This window comes from Cervus elaphus, chromosome 5, assembly GCF_910594005.1.
Source record: "Cervus elaphus chromosome 5, mCerEla1.1, whole genome shotgun sequence".
Classification (NCBI taxonomy): Eukaryota; Metazoa; Chordata; class Mammalia; order Artiodactyla; family Cervidae; genus Cervus; species Cervus elaphus.
Genome location: NC_057819.1, coordinates 125,436,521 through 125,455,149, shown reverse-complemented (window position 1 = coordinate 125,455,149; position 18,629 = coordinate 125,436,521). Strand labels below are relative to the sequence as shown.

The 18,629-nt window shown below is 52.3% G+C and overlaps 1 protein-coding gene across 1 annotated transcript in view; it reads right to left on the bottom strand.

Moving 5' to 3' along the window:
• The window catches only part of DNAH17 (dynein axonemal heavy chain 17), a 94,082-nt gene that overhangs the window by 59,798 nt on the left and 15,655 nt on the right, over nt 1–18,629 (bottom strand). The window contains exons 14-24 of the mRNA XM_043905345.1: nt 16,869–16,977; nt 16,478–16,581; nt 13,974–14,114; nt 12,419–12,562; nt 10,313–10,495; nt 7,277–7,531; nt 5,888–6,057; nt 5,129–5,351; nt 3,251–3,367; nt 3,071–3,157; nt 2,486–2,638 (exon numbers count right to left, since the gene is read on the bottom strand). Coding sequence (XP_043761280.1) covers nt 2,486–2,638; nt 3,071–3,157; nt 3,251–3,367; nt 5,129–5,351; nt 5,888–6,057; nt 7,277–7,531; nt 10,313–10,495; nt 12,419–12,562; nt 13,974–14,114; nt 16,478–16,581; nt 16,869–16,977 — 1,686 coding nt within the window. The remainder of the gene's footprint in view (nt 1–2,485; nt 2,639–3,070; nt 3,158–3,250; nt 3,368–5,128; nt 5,352–5,887; nt 6,058–7,276; nt 7,532–10,312; nt 10,496–12,418; nt 12,563–13,973; nt 14,115–16,477; nt 16,582–16,868; nt 16,978–18,629) is intronic.

Genomic DNA, 18,629 nt, shown 5'->3' with positions numbered 1-18,629 from the left:
CCAATGGAATGTGGATGACACCTGTCACTTGGGGGCAGAGGCACTGAGTTGCCAACGCTGGACCCACAGTCCCTTCTACCTGCCTCGGCAGCTGTGGAGGGTTTGCCTGGAACTGGAGTGTGGACTTCGCATGAACGAAAAATGTGTGTCTGTGATTAACTACACAGAGGTGTTGTTTTTTAGGGCTGTTTGTTACTGCAGCGTAACCTAGCTTACTTGTTGTTGTTTAATCACCAAGTCTTGTCTGACTCTTTGCAACCCCAAAAGACTATAGCCCGCCAGACTCCTCTGTCCATGCAGTCTCCCAGGCAAGAATACTGGAGTGGGTTGCCATTTCCTTCTCCAGGGGATCTCTCCAACCCAGGGACCGAACCCAGGGACCAAACCCAGGTCTCCCCTCATTGGCAGGCAGATTCTTTTCTGCTGGGTCACCAGGGAAGCCCAACCTAGCTTACACCGACAAAGACACACCAGAATAAATTCCACTCATGACAGGATGGAACAAGACACAGATACTGGGGGACCACCCTACCAAGAGTGGAGACGGAAACCCGAGGAGCTGCGGTCTTAAATTCGGGGTGGGCTGAGAATGGCTTTGGAGTTGGATGGGAGTCCTGGAGGGGGTCAGAGGTTGCCGACAGAGGCTTGGGGCAGAATGGCCTGGTCTTGATAGATGTTCTTGTCGGACAATGACCAACAGCTGGGGCGTTGACAAGAGACTGACTCTGCAAATCCCGAGACTTGAGGCATTAATCCCCACAGAAATCGATGGCCTTTTCTGGTCTTAAGTTTAAGCTGCTTCTGTATCCTGTTATCGTAAAAGCACCCTGGCTCGTTTGTTTTGTCAATTTCTCTTGCAACACCCTGACCGGAAATGCTTATCGTTATCTCCTGGGAAAAGTAACCTGCATTCCTGTGTCTGTGCTAAGTGTTATTTATCAAGGGACAGTGCCGCTTTCTGAGTTGACTTCACTTATTGCTCAGTCCTTGCCTGGAGAATCCCAGGGACAGAGGAGCCTGGCGGGCTGCCGTCTATGGGGTTGCACAGAGTTGGACATGACTGAAGCAACTTAGCAGCAGCATCGTTCAGTCAGATCACTCGAGCACAAGAGACTTGAATTCAGTGATTTGCCAAAAAGAAAAAAGTATCGAGAGGCTTTGATGGATTCTCTCCCTTTAGCGGTGGTTGTGATGGAGCCTGTGGCTCCAAAGATTCTCTCCCACTCCGCCCTCTATGAGAGAGAGATTCAGCATGGTCAGGATACAGACATTTACATTATCTTACTAAGATGTAATCTAAAAAACAAGATACCTGACAAGACAGGGCCTGCTCCTGGGCAGGGACTAAAAATACTGCTGCCAGGAGGAGAATCCTCCCCAGATGAGCTCACAGAGTAGATTCAAGTCTATGTGTAGTCTGAGAGTTTTCTATCTGAAGAGAGGAGGATTTGACAGATTCTGAAGTTCATTCAAGTGCACAAAGGAGAAGAACTAACACAGACTTAGAGAAGGAATTTAAGGTCACGGTGGGTGGGGAGGGAGGGATGCGCTGGAAGTTTGGGGTTGACAGGCACACACTGCTGTATTTAAGGTAGATAACCAGGGAATTCCCTGGTGGCCCAGTGGTTGGGATGCCACGCTTCCACTGCAGGGGGCATGGGTTCGATCCCTGGTCAGGGAACTAAGATTCTGCATGCCACACAGTGCAGCCAAGAGATTAGAAAAATTAAAATCAAGGCATTATCTATTAAAAAAAAAAAAGACAGACAACCAATAGCGACCTCCTGGGAACTCCTCTCAATACTCTATAATAACCTAAATGGGAAAAGAATTCAAAAAGGAGCAGATACATGTATATGCATAACTGAATCACTTTGCCCGACACCTGAGACACAGCATTATTAACCAGCTATACTCCAATAAGAGCTTCGTAGGTGGCACAGTGGTGAAGAACCCGCCTGCCAATGCAGGAGATGCAAGTTCAATCCCTGGGTCGGGAAGATCCCCTGGAGGATGAAATGGCAACCCACTCCAGTAGTCTTGCCTGGAGAATCCCATGGACGGAGGAGCCTGGTGGGCTACAGTCCATGGGGTCACAGAGAGTCAGACATGACTGAAGCAACTTAGCATGCATGCACACATACTGCCATAAAATAAAAAATGAAAAAAAAAAAGAGAAGAACTAAAATATCTTTGGAAATAGAGGAGCCAAGAGGCAAGACCATGGGGAACTAACGCATGCCCATATGCTGTGGACAGTGCCTTGACCCTGGGGTGGAGAGTGAGGCTTCCTACTCTTGTGTTTGAGAAGAGGGGCTGCCTCCACCAACCATCAGAGGTGGGTGTCATATGGTGGGGGGATAATGGGAGCCACCCCCTCTTGGTGCTGGGATGCTGCCCGTGGACCCCCTCCCACCTCCCCCTCCCTCCCCCCCCGCCCCACCCTCAACACCACCCACCCGCCCCCAGCCAGATGGCCCCTCACCATGATGATCATGTCCCAGAGCTCCTTCAGCAGGCGGACCTCTTTGTGACAAGCCTTGAGCTGCTTGTAGTCTGGGACGCTGACCTCGAACAGGCTGCCGGACTTGCACAGCGCCTCCATGATGCTCTCCATGGCTGCGATGCTCTTTTGTTGCTGCGGGCATGAGAGGAAGCCAGTGAGCGGGGTGCCCACGCTCAGCGGAGCCTTCCCCGTCTGCCCCCACCCCGTCCCGTCCCAGTGACCCTCAGAGCCATTGGCCCACTGTACTCTGACCCCACGCACACAGGAAGGCATCAAACTTTCTAGCCGGGGGAGCAGCGCCCTCTCCATCCGTCCCCCCCAGCCACACCCGGCTTCTCTGATGGGGCCTGGAGGGGAGGCCCCATAGGATGGCTGAGCTTGCATGTCTGTGCACACACACACGCATGCACCCGCACACACACACACACACACACACACACACACGTATGCTCGGCCCCGAGGCTGGTCCCATCGAGGCTGTGTTTCTGGACTCACGAGAATGACAGCTTGAGAAAAGATGGGTCCCCAGAGTTACCACCCCATCTCCTCCTTGAGCAAAAATACCTTATTGAGGGACTTGTAGGGGTCAGGGTCACTGAAGCTGAATGGGGCTTCTTGCCTGAACTTTTCTCTGAACTCATGCTGCTTGAGCTGCGGGAGGACCACGTGAGACGCTCAGGCTCCCGGCCCAGGGCCCGGCCGCGGTGGGTGCTGCACCCCGGCCCGCCCCCCAGGCCACGGTACCTCGAACTGCTGGCACTTCCGCCTCAGGATGCTGACCTCGTTGGCCTGCAGGGGCGACACGTTCTGCTTCACCTGGATGGCCAGCTTCTTGGTGTTCGTCCACTGTTCCGGCAGCTCCTGTGCAGGCAGAGGCCAAGGACCACTCCCTTCTCTGCTCTTTTTAAAAAACCTTCTAGTGTGAGATCACTACGGACTCACGGGGAGATGCAAAAATATCACAGGGAGGGACTTCCCTGGTCGTCCAGTGGCTAAGACTCTGCAATCCCAAGGCAGGGGGCCTGGGCTCTATCCTTGGTCAGGGAACTATATCCCACGTGCCACAACCAAAGATGCTGGGTGCTGCAGCTAAGACCCAGTGCAGCCGAATAAATCAATAAATAAGTATTGGGAAAAAAGTAACACAGAGTCCTGGGTGCTTCCCCACAGCCTTCCGCAGTGCTGGCATCTTATACAATTAAGGCTCGATAGCCAAGCCAGCATTGGACCCTGGGGTGTTTCTGTTAACAGATGACGGAACTTGTCGGTTTTTACCCTGTTTTAAGCTCATCCATATGTGCGTGTGTTGTATGTGTGCATGTGAGTGCATGTGTTGTAGGCAGGTGTAGTCCTAGGCACTTTTGTCTCATGTATAGGTTCCCATAAGCCCCACCACAATCCACATACCTCACTGTTGGTCACCGCGAGGGAACCGTCCTGCATCAGCACCCACCCTGCCCACCCCCGCAAACCTGGGCAGCCACTAACCTGTCTTCCATTCCTGTAGTTTTGTCATTTCAAGAATGGCTTTAGTAATCAGATGAAGTTTTGTATTTTCCAAGTTCTCCATACTTGGGCAAATATTGTACTTGCCATAAAATATTTTAAAGACAAAAATCCCAGCCCCTAATCTCTTTGCCCACAGACATTGTTTCACTTTCTTCTACAATTAACTAACAGTCTTTGTTGGCAGTAGCATGGCTCAAATGTTTATCAGAATTTTTATCACCCCACTTGCCCTGTCCACGGCCCCGGAGCTCCTGGGCCTGGCCATACACACTTCAAATCCTAGTCCTTACTGAGCCCTGGGCAGGGGGAAAAGGGGCCAAACACAACATGCTCTAAAGCAGGGCCTGGGCAGCGGGAGAGGTCACCACAGCCGCCCACACCATCCTGTCACTCCCCCTGCTGGGGGTCTTGGGCACTGGCTGGGGTCAGTGTCTCCCGGCACAGGGAGTCAGGCCTGTGTGACCAGGCACAGAGTCAGGGCAGAGGAAGGGAGCAGGTAGAGGCAGCCAGGTCTGGGAGGAGACAAAGCCCAGGGGAGCAGCATGACCCTGCCTGCAGGACCCATCTCCTGCATCCCTCCCTCCCTCACCCACCCCCCAGCCACACACACAGCTGCATCGGCACCAACACTGACATCCTACAAATCAGCCGTAAGTGCCAGGCTTCTTCAAGTCCCTGCATCCCCTACCATGGCCCCTCTGCCCCACGGGTATAAAGATGGCTGGGCGCCTTCTCCTCCGGGGAGCTGGTCTCTCTCTCAGCCTCGCTGCTGGCCCCTAATCTTGGCAGGACCTCTGGGGACCCCATTCTCGGCCCACTGTCCCTCATGCCCAGGCTCCCGCTGGGCTCAGGAGGAGGAGTGGGACATGAAAGCATTTCTAATCCATTGAAACGCCAACTAAACGCAGGGACTGTTCCCCTCCCACCCTTGGGAGGCAATCTCCCTGTTCCCTCATCTCTGGAGAGCCTTGTCCTCCCAGCCCACCATTCCCCGGGGATCTGAGGTCTAGAAGAAGAGGTTTGGCCCGCAGGCTCCGGGTCACAAGAGCCTGCCCTCTGACCCTGCCCCACGGGGCTCCAGCTCCCCCAACGGGGCATCCCAGGCCCATCTACCTGCAGCTTCGCATGCGTCTCCTCGGGCATCTCCTCCCCGTAGGACTTGAGCAGCTCAATGGTCTGCTTCAGGGGCTCAAACATGTTGTCCGTGGCTGTCTGCCTCTCCTTGACCTTCATCAGATGCCCCATCACTTCAACGAGGCCGTCATAATCCCCCTCCTTAACGGGCTTTGTTAAGCCCATCCTGGCAACTTTCATGAAGGCTTCCAGGTCCGCGAGGCTGGTGGGTGTGAGGCCGCATGTGATGGGTGCCCCCCTCCAGGGGAGGGTCATGTTCCTGCCTGCCTGGCACCCCATGTTTCACTAGCTCAACTGGTCAGTGAGTCCTGGGTAAGGTCACATCTCAAGGTAGCCTTTGTGGGGGCCTCCTGGATGGAAGAGTGAGATTACACATTCTCGGGGCTCCTGGAGACTCCCAGCCCACCACTGCCTATAACTGCACAGGTACCACCCTCGAGTTTCATGCCAGGCTTCCCTGCCCAACTCGGGGCTCCTAAAGGATTCCTTGGCACCTGTTGGTCAGACACGGTAAGTGCCCAGTAAAGAAGCAATGACCAAGGGACCAGGGCCCCCACTCCCTGCCAGGTGACACTTTCCTCCTGGGACCCACCCTTCATGGGGCCGCTGGTCTCTAAACCTGAGCTTCAGCTCCACACCCGGCTGGCTGGGGATCCTGGCACAGGGCTCTCCAGGGTGTGGTCAGCATCAGGCCAGTGGGGGTGGGAGTGGGCCCGGGGCAGCGGTCCTGGCGCCCACCTGTTGATGACGTGGTTGCTCAGGTGCCGCTTGAACATGAGGCTCCAGCGCTTGATGGTGTTGAGGAGGGCCTGCTTGAAGGGGCGGCAGTCACACTGCAGCCAGCCGTTGAACACCTTGGTATTGTCACACTTAGACACCTCCTCATACAGCTTCTCGTAGGAGTCGATCTGGGAGGCAAGGACCCGCTCAGCTGCTGGGCTGCTGCGGTGGGGCCAGCAGAGCGTGTGGCAGCCGGGGAGGCCCTCACAATGCGCTCCTTTCCTTCTCCTGGCCCCAGCTGGCAGCCCCTGTGGCCCAGAAGTCTATCGCCGAACGTGGGATACAGGCTGTCAGAAAGTGACGCCGCCTGGCGAGGCCAGCAGGGCTTCTGAAGGAGGGCACGACTAAAGTTCCAAGGGGTGCAAGGGGTCCTGGGAGCCACGGGGCATCCTTAACTCAGCCGGCTTTGTGCTGCTGCCTGTCCTCGAGGCTTTCAAGACTGGCAGCCAGCTGTCGGCCCCCACCGTGTTGTGGGAGAGACTGTGTCCCCCACCCCACCCCACCCTCCCTGTTGCTGGGCCACCCTCACCGAGCTTCAGGAAAAGACATGAAGGTCTGTAGACTCATTACGTTTTCTCGTGTTCTAATGTATATATATTTTGGCCACTCCATGCGTTTTGAGGGATCTTAGTTTCCTGACCTGGGAGCAAACCCAGGAAGAGTTGAGTCCTAACTGCCAGACCACCAGGAAATTCCCATCATGCTCTACATTCCTGATGCTTTGGCTTCGGTGGCCTTGCTGACCCTGGAGGGACAAGCCCGCCCCTAGTCACAGGCTGGCTCATTCCTAGAGATGGCAGACAAACCCCTCCCCCGGGACCACGACTTTCATGTGCAAACAATGAAGCAGAGTCCGCACCCCAATTTTTACCACCTGCTCTCACACTCTAGGCCACTGTCTACCTGCCCTAATCACCCTAGGGCAGGTACCTGACAGCCGGAGACAGCCCATAGAGCCCCGAGGCACTGAAATGATTCAAACTAGCCCATCCGAAGTCGGCTTGTCCTGCCTTGCTTGTTCCTCCCCATGAGGACCCTAGCGCGAGTTCTCGGTCGCGCTTTCCCCTCATTCTCTGTCTCCCGACTCTGGTGCCCCGCTGGCAACACCCGTGGCCTGGAGTGCCCCCTCCTCTCGGGAGCCATGGGTCATAAACCCTCTTTTCACGGTGGCTGTCTGCTGGCCTGTTGGTCTCTCCATACGTGAATAATAATAATAAAACCTACATTAAAAAGTAAACGTGCACCCGCGTTTTCAATCAAACCCAGTGGCCCTCCGCAGCAGAGGGGGCGGGGAGGGAGTGGTTGATTCCAGAAGCGAGAAAACCAGTGGGCAAGGTCCACACACACCTGCCGCTGGAACTGGGTGAGAGTGGGCGGCGTCTTGGGGAGGGTCTCCTCAGGTCGGCCGTCCAAGTCCTCCCGGCTGATGGCGTGTCCGTACGTGAGGAAGTTCTTCATGAACTCCTGTGGGTCGTCCGTCCACAGGTAGGAGTAGCGCTCGAAGGAGTCCTGGTACTCCTCGGCCTCCTTCATGGCGCTGATGACCAGGTTGGAAATCTCCTCCCGCATCTCCATGAGGTCCGTCATGTCTTCCAGGTCGGTCTGCAGGCAGGCAGGCAGGAGGGGGACAGACGGGTGAGGGCTTCGCCCCGTGGTCTCCCTGACCTGGAGAGCGGCTCCCTGTTGGTTCAAGCGTCACTAACCTCCCGAGATGAGAGGAGGGGACACCTGCCCACTGGGGACGCTCTCCCACGTGAAGGTACGCCGGACGTGACTTTTTGCCTGGCAGACCCTAGGACGACTCACCCATAGCTTCATTCATTGAGTAGTTACTCACCTGCTGTGTGCACGCGGTGGGAGGGGGCACTGGGAGTGTGGACAGGGCTCGTGGGGATGGGGACAGACCAGGACGGGGTCACAAGTTTATCAGTAAATCAAAAACTGAGTCGTCATGACTCTTATCCTTGTACTCAGGTGTAGCAGGGAGGAGGTGGGGGGACACCCCCTGAGGAAGTGATCGTTGGTCTGAGAGCTGATGGACAGGAGGTGAAGAGCAGGAGAAAGAGCAAAGGGCCTGCGCTGAGAGGAGGCACGTGTTTGAGGACCTGAGTGGAAAACACATGGACAGCTGCAGCAGGAGCAAGGGAGGCCCTGGCTGGACAGGGCCTTTTGCATCTCAAGAGACAGAAAACGCAATCCAAATTGGTGTTAGCGAAAAGGTAGCGATTGGCTCCCATAACTGGAAAATCTCAAGGTGGAGGGTGTGTATGAAACATGTTTTTTGAAGTTTCTATATCTTAGCAAGTATTGTCGCCTAGAGAATCCCATGGACAGAGGCGCCTGGCAGGCAGCAGTCCATAGGGTCACACAGAGTCGGACATGACTGAAGTGACTATGCAGCAGCAGTAAGTAGTTTTAGCATCTTAAAAAAATCTTGCTGGGGATTCCCTGGCAGTCCAGTTAAGGGACTCAGCACTCTCACTGTTGCAGGCCCGGGTTCGATCCCTGGTCAGGGAACTAAAAATCCCACAAGCTGCCTGGTGTGGTGCAAAAGAAGAAAAAAAAAAATCTTGCTGGTTGGGGAGAGACTGCCCCCCACAACTGCGGCGCAGGGCCAGGCACTTCTAAGAGAGCAAAGGGCTGGGATGCGGGCACGCCTTTCTTATGCAAACCAGCCAAATGCCCAATCACCTCCTTCATCTAACCAACTCTCATATCGCAAGCCCATGTTTCCCCTGCTCCATCACCCCAGCGCCAGGTACCAGATAATGGGAGATGACCCCGGGGCCCATCTGGAGCAATTTCCCCACCCCTACCAGCCTCTGGCCTGGGCTTCCCTCCATCCTCCTCCTGCCTCCTGACCAAACCTGCTGTTCCCCACTTGGCCCCTGCATGGCCAACCATACCTCTCCTTTCTTGGGGGAGCTGTGGGCAACATTACCTTTTCTATCAGTGGCACTGACCTGTCTCTGGAGTCACTCAGTTGCCTCGGTAGATTAAAATCTTGCAAATGAGACTAGGGCAGGGTGTGCACAGCCTGGGGTGTGGCCGGGTCACCGGGACCCTTACTCTGCCTTGCTCTGTTCTGCTACATCATGCGAGGACCCCAGGGCAGGTGGAGGAGCCCCAAACGTGCGGCCCTTCAGATTCTAGAGCCACATGTTGGGCTCCGGCTCTCATCGGCCTGTGTTGGGTCCCACATGTCTGTCCCTGAGTGGATTGTTGGTGGTGTGGTTCACTCTGGGCTAAGCGCCAGAGCAGCTCGCTGTGTGCATTTGAACCCGGAACACCACCTCTGTATGGCTCAGGAATCCTCAAACAGTTCTCTCTGCCTGGGAATCTCCTCCTGTCCTTCATGATTCAGAATGCAGGTCAGCTGTTCTGGGAAGCTGTCCTTAACCTGGCCAGGTATTTCCTCCTGTCCTCACATCACTACACGCACGTGCGCACATAACTGTCCCTGACAGCACAGAGCATCTTGCTGGAAATGTTTGTTATTACAAATAATACACACCCATCATCAAGAAGTTCAAACAAAGCAGAGCATATGAAATAAAAAGCCCCCTTTATGTTCCCCGTCCTCCCGCCTCCCTCGCCCCCATCCTGTTTCCCAGAAGTGAGCACTCTTGACAGTTTGGAGTACATCCTTAGGAAGACAGGCTTTTGTTTGCTTAAATGAATGAAATCACATTCTAAACATAGTTCCGCAGCTTGATAAACACTTGATAACATGTCACGAGCCTCCTTCCATCCCAGGCTCCCTTTAGTGACTCATTTAGACGCCTTTGTCTGGATGGGCCTGAAGCTACTGAAGGACTCCTGTATTTGATGGCTATTTAGGTCTTTTCCAATGTTTGTTTAACTGCCCCACAAACCATGTTCCAATAAGCACACCTTCTCAGACCTCCCCATTCAGGGAGGCTGAATTTGCCCCGCCTTTGCATCCCCAGGATCTGATCTGTGTGTTTTATGTCGTGGGTGGGTATTTAATGCATTCAGAATGAAGGGGTGTGGGAGCCAGTGGAAGGCACATTTGTCAAAGAGCCTGCATGAGGATCACAGACTGTAAATTACAGGAGGGAGGGAAATAGCAGGAAGTGGGGTGGGAAAGCACACTTGGCGTCTCGCTGTGGGTGGGGAGGTGTTGAGGGAATGAAAACCAGGTCGACCAAGGACAGGTCCACTCTGGGGAGAGATATCCGGGCCACCGTTCCTGGGGAACCTGACAGAATGGAAGCCCCTGGGCTCCTCATCACACACGGGACCACCACCATGAAACAAACACACACGACTGAGTGCTGCCGCATCAGGAAGGCGATTCTGACCCCGGGTAGCAGTTGGTGGCAGGGAAAGTGGTGGGGCTGTAACCAAGCCCAGACTGACCTTATAGTGCAACCTGCCCTTGGCCAGTCTGGGGATGAGCTTGGCTGTGTTGTAGATGTCGGTGACCAGGCTCCCGATCAGTGCCAGGAAGCCTCGGTCCCCGCCCACCTCCAGGGATGGGCTGAAGATCAGCCCGTCGTCCTCCAGCTCCATGCGGACCTCGAACAGCGGCGCGACGCTCTCCTAAAACAGGGCGTTGTGGGGTCAAGGCCTGGCCCTTGGCTAACCATTCTCGATGCCTGATGTTCACCCAGGCACCAAACAAGGTCTAGGGCTGGCTCCTGCTGGCTGGGACCGCTACAGAGAGCACACTCCCCACCAAGGGCCCATGAGCGAGAACTGTGCGGCCAAAGGCAGCAGCACCAGGCCAAACGCAGGCTGGGCATCCAAGCCAGATGAAGCAGCAATGACTGAGTGCCGAGGAGACCCACTACCTGCGTTCAAGCCCATATCTGCTACTGACCAGCTGCGTGGTCTCAGGTGAGAACCTCAATGTCATTTCCCTAGATACATAAAATCAGCAGACTCGTTTCATAGAACAGAGGCAACTGTTGTCCCCATCTCTTTGGGTTACGGTGGGGATTAGATGGATAATTAACATACAGAGCGTGTGGGGCGGGGGCGGGGGGCATCCCAGCCAGGCAGGATGGCCTCTGCTGAGCTCCAGAAAGGACAAGCCTCATGTTCCACAGGGGTCCTGTTTACAAAGTGGGCACACCGTAACCCTGCCTGTTCCTGGATTTTCCTTGTGATGTTGCAGATCCTAGGTGTGGTCTTGGGTGTCAGAGGACAGGATGGAGCCCACCCAATGCACCAATAAATCTCAAGAGTGCAGGCTGAGGTCCACGGGTGCTCGGAACCTGCTCCACGGCCACTAACCTTCCCCAAACGTAGTCCACACTGGCCCCGAGGGTGGCCAGCTCAAGAGCCCCCCGGCTCTATGACTGGGGGAGGGTCTGCACTAGTGCCTGAGTGAGCTGAGTGAGAGAGGTCAGCTGTCATGAACTCAGTTGAGCAGACTTCTCTTGAGCCTCTGTCTCGGGGGGGCCACTCCTTCTGGTTGGCCACTTGCAAACACAGATCCTCCCTGGGACTTCTTAGGAAGGACACTGTGTTATCAGGGACTCATCACCCATTTGACTGGGGCTGCTTCTCTTTGTAGTGATAAATACTACACATTAGCTACCTTCATTGCTGATGTTGCGTTGCTATACCTTGCTTGCTGAGTCTTTGCTGTTGTCTAGTCACTAAGTCGTGTCTGACTCATTTGTGACCCCATGGACTGTAGCCCGCCAGGCTCCTCTGTCCATGGGATTTCCCAGGCAAGGATACTATAGTGGGTTGCCATTTCCTTCTCCAAGGGATCTTCCCCACCCAGGGATCGAACCCACGTCTCCTGCATTGGCAGACAGATTCTTTACCACTGAGCCACCGAGGAAGCCCTTGGTGAGCCCTATAGCTAGTAATGCTGTCTACTTTCACCAACAGGCTCTGGGGTCTGTGGATGCTCTGGTGACAACTGCCCTCTGCAGCTGTGTCAGAGCATCTCACTGTGGTGCCCACCACCCTCTCCTGAGAGTGAGCTAAGTGGGCTGGGTCTCTGATCTTGCCCTCCTGGGCAGTATCCAAAGTCACTTGGGAGCCCCTGTAGTGAAAAAGACACGGGCAGGGAGAACAGGCCAGGAAGCAATTAACCAGCAAACCCACTCTGCTGACCTGGTTTAACCTTCTGCTCGATTGGGCAGAGGGTGGAGAGGGTTGGTGGATGACACTGCCAACAGGAGGGCACATCCCACCCCCGGTCAACATGAGGAGGGGCCAGGGGTGCCTGCTTTTCCTAACCCAGCAGGAACAGAGGTCAGCTCAGCTCTGCGGTGGTGCGCTTAGCCAATTTATGCTGCGGCCCATTCAGGGTGACCAGATGTCCCGGGGTGCAGGACTTTCATGTTTGAAATTAGGACAAACTGGTCATCCTGGGAAGATTTTAATAAGTCTGTTCTTCCATCAGGAAACCACAGATTATATATTCCAATGTAAACCTTATCTCATATTTATAATACATATATATGTGTGTGCATATACATAAATCTCACATCTGTCACTTACATCTGCAACCATGTTGTCAATCAGGTAATTTAGAGACTTGCGAATGAATTGATCAAACTCATCTAAGACCATGCCGTCAATGTAGTTGACGTAATCCTTCCAGGACTGGCTTGTCGTATCCACTCTGAAGAGTTCTGCATTTTCCTGCAAACAGAACCACATGGCTGATTGCTGTTTCACTGGGTCTACCCATTCCCTTTTTAGTCAATTTATCCAATGACTTTCTGGACTACCCTTGTCCTCACTCACACAATCCACACACAGAGGTCTGATTTTGGCTTCCTGAATGTGCCAGACTCTTCCTAGATCTGTGTCTTTGGCTAGGCTGCTCCTTCCCATTCATGCCAGATATGGCTTTCTTCTCCTTGACCCTCCTTGATTACCACCCCATTCATGTCAGGTTTGAGTCCTGCCCCTGGCCCCCACCTGCGTCCCCTCTAGTGACCCATTATTTGTGCCTGTGATGGCACAGATGGCAATGCTGAATTATTCTGTCTGTCTGTGGTCTGCACCTCCCCCTGATGCCGAGCGTCTCGAGGACAGGAATAGACTGTCCTTCACACCGTTATACCTCCAGCACTAAACAGAACGTCTGGAGCGGAGCAGGAGCTGGTGGATGGATGGACGAGTGACTGGGTGAGTGGATGAGTGAACAGGTGGGTAGATGAGTGGGTGAATGGTTGGGTGGATGAATGGATGGGTTGATGGTTGAATGAGCAATGGATGGGTGAATGGTATATGGATGGGTGGATGGATGATTGAGTGGTTGGGTGGGTGGGTGGGTAGATGAATCTATAAGACACTGAGAGCTACAAGGAAACACGAAGTTGAACAGGACCTAGTCTATACCCTCAGGCAGTTATATTCTAATAGGGAAGAGAAGACACAGGCTTAAATAGCTTCAGTGTAAGGTAGAAAACAATGCTTCACATGACTATTATGGGAGTCGAGGACTCTAAGCAAACGGATGTGATGACAAAGCCTCTTCCCGACCCTGAGCCAGATTTCTCTCTCCTGTGTTGTTTCCAATACATCTGGGACTGTTAACAGGTTAGTCAGTTAACTCTTTCAAATAAGCTTTTTTGCAGTTTAACCTGTTAATTTACTGGGAGCTTCTGGCACCAGGGCAAAGGAAGAGGACCTGGAAACAAAGTGTTTCTTGGCCCAGTCAAGTCACTCCTTGGGAGTAAGGACCTTCTGAGCAATGACTTGACTATAAGAACAGCTCAGCAGACCCTCCTCCTCCAAGATGGCCTGCTGGTCCCAGATTCAACTACCCCCAGGGACCCTGTAGAAACATGTCACTTGTCCACACTGACTTATGTAGGGGGAGGAGGCTCTGACATCCTTAGAGGAAGACAGACATGTGACCAGAGGATCGGGCTTCCAGGTGAGCAGTCCGCAGAGTCTGCTGCTATAAAATCAGACTCCTGGATTAAAGGTTGCAGACATCCGACATTTTATGAAACCTCCAGCCTGCTCCCCACCCTGCTCCTTCCTCCCTGGCTACTGAAAGCATGTGGGCTCTCTAAGGCCCTCCCGGGCATCTCCTCACCGCGACCATGGCCTGGATCTTCAGGCCAGCATCCTTGACTGCGGAGTAGCGCTTGTTGAGATTGGCCACCCTCCCATCCAAGTCTAACAGGGCCTCTTTCTTGTTGTCCTTCCTTTCAAACATCGGGTTGGCTGACCAGTCCTGGAGGGAAAACATGAGCAGGAGAGAAGCACCTGGAGAAAAACCTTCCAGTCTCACTCCTTCCCAATACACTTTTGGGAGTAAGTGTCCCCACCCCGGGTGGGCCTCACAGAGGCTGAGGGACCGCCAAGCACTGTTAGACAGTCTTCAGTGATGTGACTCAAAACTAACAGGGGCCTTGGGGGCCGCCCAGAGAGACCCCTGGGCATTTCCCCCAGTCAGGACCGAAAGGAGCCTTCCTGGGGAAAGCAGTATCTGACCCTCTCATCAGGAACCGCAGGAGCCGGAGGTGAGGGGACATGGTGACTGGATCCAGAGACATGTATGAAGATGCTCGGTGTCCAGGACAAAAAAGGGACACAAGGGGGAGAATAAGTAACTGGAGGAAGCGCCTGGGGACTGGGGAAATGCTGCTGTTTTCAGATTGAAAGCTCCTTGTGAATCCAGGGAACATAGAAGGAGACACACATCTGGACACACGCTGGTAATGTGTCTGAGCCCTGATTATGACCAAGGACTCTATCCGCCTCTGGTCAGAGAGAACAGGGACAGCAAACGGAAGTCATACTATCATCAGGTTTTTCGATATCGTGGCTACGAGGTGAGGTAGCTGCAGCCTGAACTGTGTCTCCCTACAGATTTACATGTTGAAGTCCTAATCTCTAACACTCAGGATGTTACTGCATTTGAGAGAGGGCCTTTAAAGAGGTGATTCAGGCGAGGTCATTAAGATGGCTTTTAATCCAATACCACTGGTGTCCTTATAAGAGGAAATTAGAACACAGAGAAACTGGTGTTGAAGACTCTTGAGAGTCCCTTGGACTGCAAGAAGATCAAACCAGTCAGTCTTCAAGGAAATCAGTCCTGAATATTCATTGGAAGGACTGATGCTGAACCTGAAGCTGCAATACTTTGGCCACCTGATGCAAAGAGCTGACTCATTGGAAAAGACCCTGATGCTGGGAAAGGCAGGAAGAGAAGGGGAAGACAGAGGATGAGATAGTTAGATGGCATCACTGACTCGATGGACATGAGTTTGAGCAAGCTCCGGCAGTTGGTGATGGACAGGGAAGCCTGGCATGCTGCAGTCCAAGGGGTTACAAAGAATCAGACACGACTGAGTTCAGTGAACTGAACTGAACTAGAGAGGACACAGGGAGAAGACAGCCATCTACATGCCCAGGAGATAGGCCTCAGGAGGAACCAAGCCTACTGGCACCTTGATCTTGAACTTCTCGCCTTCAGGACTGTGAAACAATAAATTTCTGCTTGTGTAAGCTGCCCAGTCTCTGGTCCTTTGCTATGGCGGCCAGAGCAGATGAAAATAGAGATCTTTCTAGACTATTGAAAGAAAAGAACCATATCAAAAATTCCTTTACTTGGACAAGCTGGGTGAGATTCAAAGAAAGAACTTTGGACAAGCAAGGACTCAGAAAGCAGGTCATCAACACATCCTTTCTGAGGCAATGACTTGAGGAAATGGTCCAGTCAAATAAAAACTGAATCAGAAAAAAGAATCAGAAAAAATGTGGGGTGAGCAGCAGCTTTTACCTACAATTTATTGAGTTACATCTAAGTGGGTGGTGATGAAATGAATGTGAACTATAATGCAGGAAAGTGTTTCATACCGAGATAAGCCAAAGGTGTCTCAACACAGATGAGATGCTTTCTAATGAACAGATTATATAAATCTGCAGGTGTTTGCAGATTTAGGCCTTGATGACAGACCATGTTGGGGGGGTGCCAGGGAAGGCTGTCCCCCAGTTTTCTGGATCGGGCTTGAGAGAAAGGACTCATGCTGCTCTGCATTGAATGATGAACATGTTCCCAGCAGGGCTGAGTCTTAGTGCCTCTTCCCTGACCCCACCGTCATTCCTGGTATCCGCCTGGCTGAGGGCGCTGCTCCCCACATTTGCTGAGCTCGACAGAACCGAATGGAATGGAACTCTGCAGAGGGACCTGGGGCTTTTCTGCCCTGGGGCCACCCTGATGTCACTGTTCTGTGGCCCTGAGCCTCACCCAGCAGGTCCCTGCTGCCCTGGGCACTTTACGTGAGCATCTCCAAGGGTCCCGGTTCCCCAGGACTCCCACGTCCCTATTTAAGCCCCACTCTGGGGCTTCCCAGGTGGCACTAGTGGTAAAGAACCCTCCTGCCAGTGCAGGAGACATCAGAGCCTCGGGTTTGATCCCTGGGTGGGGGAGATCCTTTGGAGGAGGGCACAGCCATGCACTCCAGTATTCCTGCCTGGAGAAGCCCATGCACAGAGGAGCCTGCTGGGCTGTGGTCCACAGGGTGGCAGAGTCGGACGTGACTGAAGCGGCCTTGCACGCACCCGCACACCGTGCTCTGAAGGCTTACTCACCTTCATGGCCTGGGAAATCCCCTCTACGTTTTGCTTTGCTTTTTGTATTCTGTTCTGCAAGTTGTGTAGAATTTCTCGCATCTCTTGAATATATTCAAACACCCCTGAGAGAGAAGCATGAAGGGATCTTACAAAAGGCACGATTTAGCAAAGGCTGACTTGACAATCATTACTGTGACGCAGCTCTGGGCAAGTCCTTCTGTCTCTCTGGAGCCTGAAGCAGAGGAAATGGTGGAGAACTTCCAGAAAGGCAGCGCTGAGGGGTAACATACATCGCTTGTTCCTTCAGAATCAGGACCTCCCCATCCCCAAATGGGCGGATCACTGATTCCACAAGAACTCCAGATGCCTGACGGGTTGGACCCGTTGAACCCGAATATTGCCTTCACACCTTCGCCATTCCAGAACAGTGTCGTCTCAGCGTTCAATAATTTGACATCGATTGCTTTCAATTCTGACTTTATCAGTGGAAATTCTACGTCCTTCATGGTGGTCTTTATCTGCAAAACAAGGGCTACAGTTTCAGGGCATTTGTTCTGAAATGCACGCAGATTTATTTATTTATTTATTTTCATTTACTTTATTAGTTGGAGGTTAATTACTTTACAATATTGTAGTGGGTTTTGCCATACATTGACATGGATCAGCCATGGATTTACATGTGTTCCCCATCCTGATCCTCCCTTCCCACCTCCCTCCCCATCCCATCCCTCTGGGTCTTCCCAGCCACATGCATGCAGATTTAAAATCATCTCCTGGTAAGGGTGTTTATTACTCAATACCAACCAAACCAGCTACTGTTAGTGTGATTTAACTGGGAATTATGTGTACAAAGTTCAGGAGATTCCAACTTTTAAAATTATTTTTTTTTTTTTATCATCAAGGGTTTTTGTATATGCTTAGCTCTTAATCCCTTCTGTTACGGGATAAAAAGCGGAGGAAATTCACGAACGCAAAGACAACGTGTATGTAAAATCCAAAACTTAAAAAATCTGGCATCTGCCCAGTTGCTTCAGACATGTCCAACTCTTTATGACTCTGTGACTGTAGCCCGCCACGCGCCTCTGTCCATGGGATTCTCCAGGTGAGAATACTGGAGTGGGTTGCCACGCCCTCCTCCAGGGGATCTTCCCAACCCAGGGAGAGAACCCGAGTCTCCTGCATTGTAGGTGGATTCTCTGCCACTCAATCACCAGGGAAGCTTAGAGTCATAAAAAAGGAAATCAGAGGGATACACACTGGTAACTGGGACGTTTCTGGGGCATTTCTCAGAACATCGCCTGGGCCGTGATCTAAGGTTTTAAATGTGATTATACAGAGAAAGTCCAGGATTTGTGGAGAAGCCGTTCCACTAGTTAAAGCATCAGAGTGAACTGCAGGGGAGGTTTCACACAGGCTCGATCTGGGTCTGCCCCAAGCTAAGAAATCCATGTGACGCTTGAAAGCATCAATTCACAGAATAGAAAAACAGTCGGAGGGTGTACGCAGTTTTTTAAATATAAATTATTCTTTTAAATAAATAAACACCATTTGTGCTTCAGAATATTGTCCTATCTGGTAACATTTTGATTAACATGTAAGGTTTTCAAGGATAGGTCTATTCTATAAAGTGAGGAATGTACATAGAAATTAAATTGCATGTTAGACGCTATTTGCCTTTCACAATAACCCTTGACATATACTTAGTACTTTAAATGGTGCCCCCTCCCCACCCATGTTCTCCTTTTCAAACAATTAACTCCTAGAAAAGGTACAGAATGGGCAGAGAAATAGAGCTTAATGGCTATTACCAGTGGAAAGCAGACAGAAGTGAAAGAGAGCACTGACAGAATTATAAAGTGAGTCAATGTGAAATTCTGATTCCATTTATCAACCTTTGGATATTAAACAGTTACACCAATAGCCCAGGCAAGAGCTAAATATTATTACCCTCTTGTGATTGCCCAGAGTGAGCAAAGCTGACGGTGACGAGATCCCCTCAATATGTCCTGTTTAGTACTTTTCAACAGCTATGTTATAAATACACATCTTTAGGGCATTTTTCCCAGACAGCCCCCTCACCCCATCCCCAGCAGATTAAAGCTTCACCTCCACTCTTGCCTAGCTCAGATATTAATGGATATTAGCAGTCTGGGGGCCTGGGGTCTCTCTC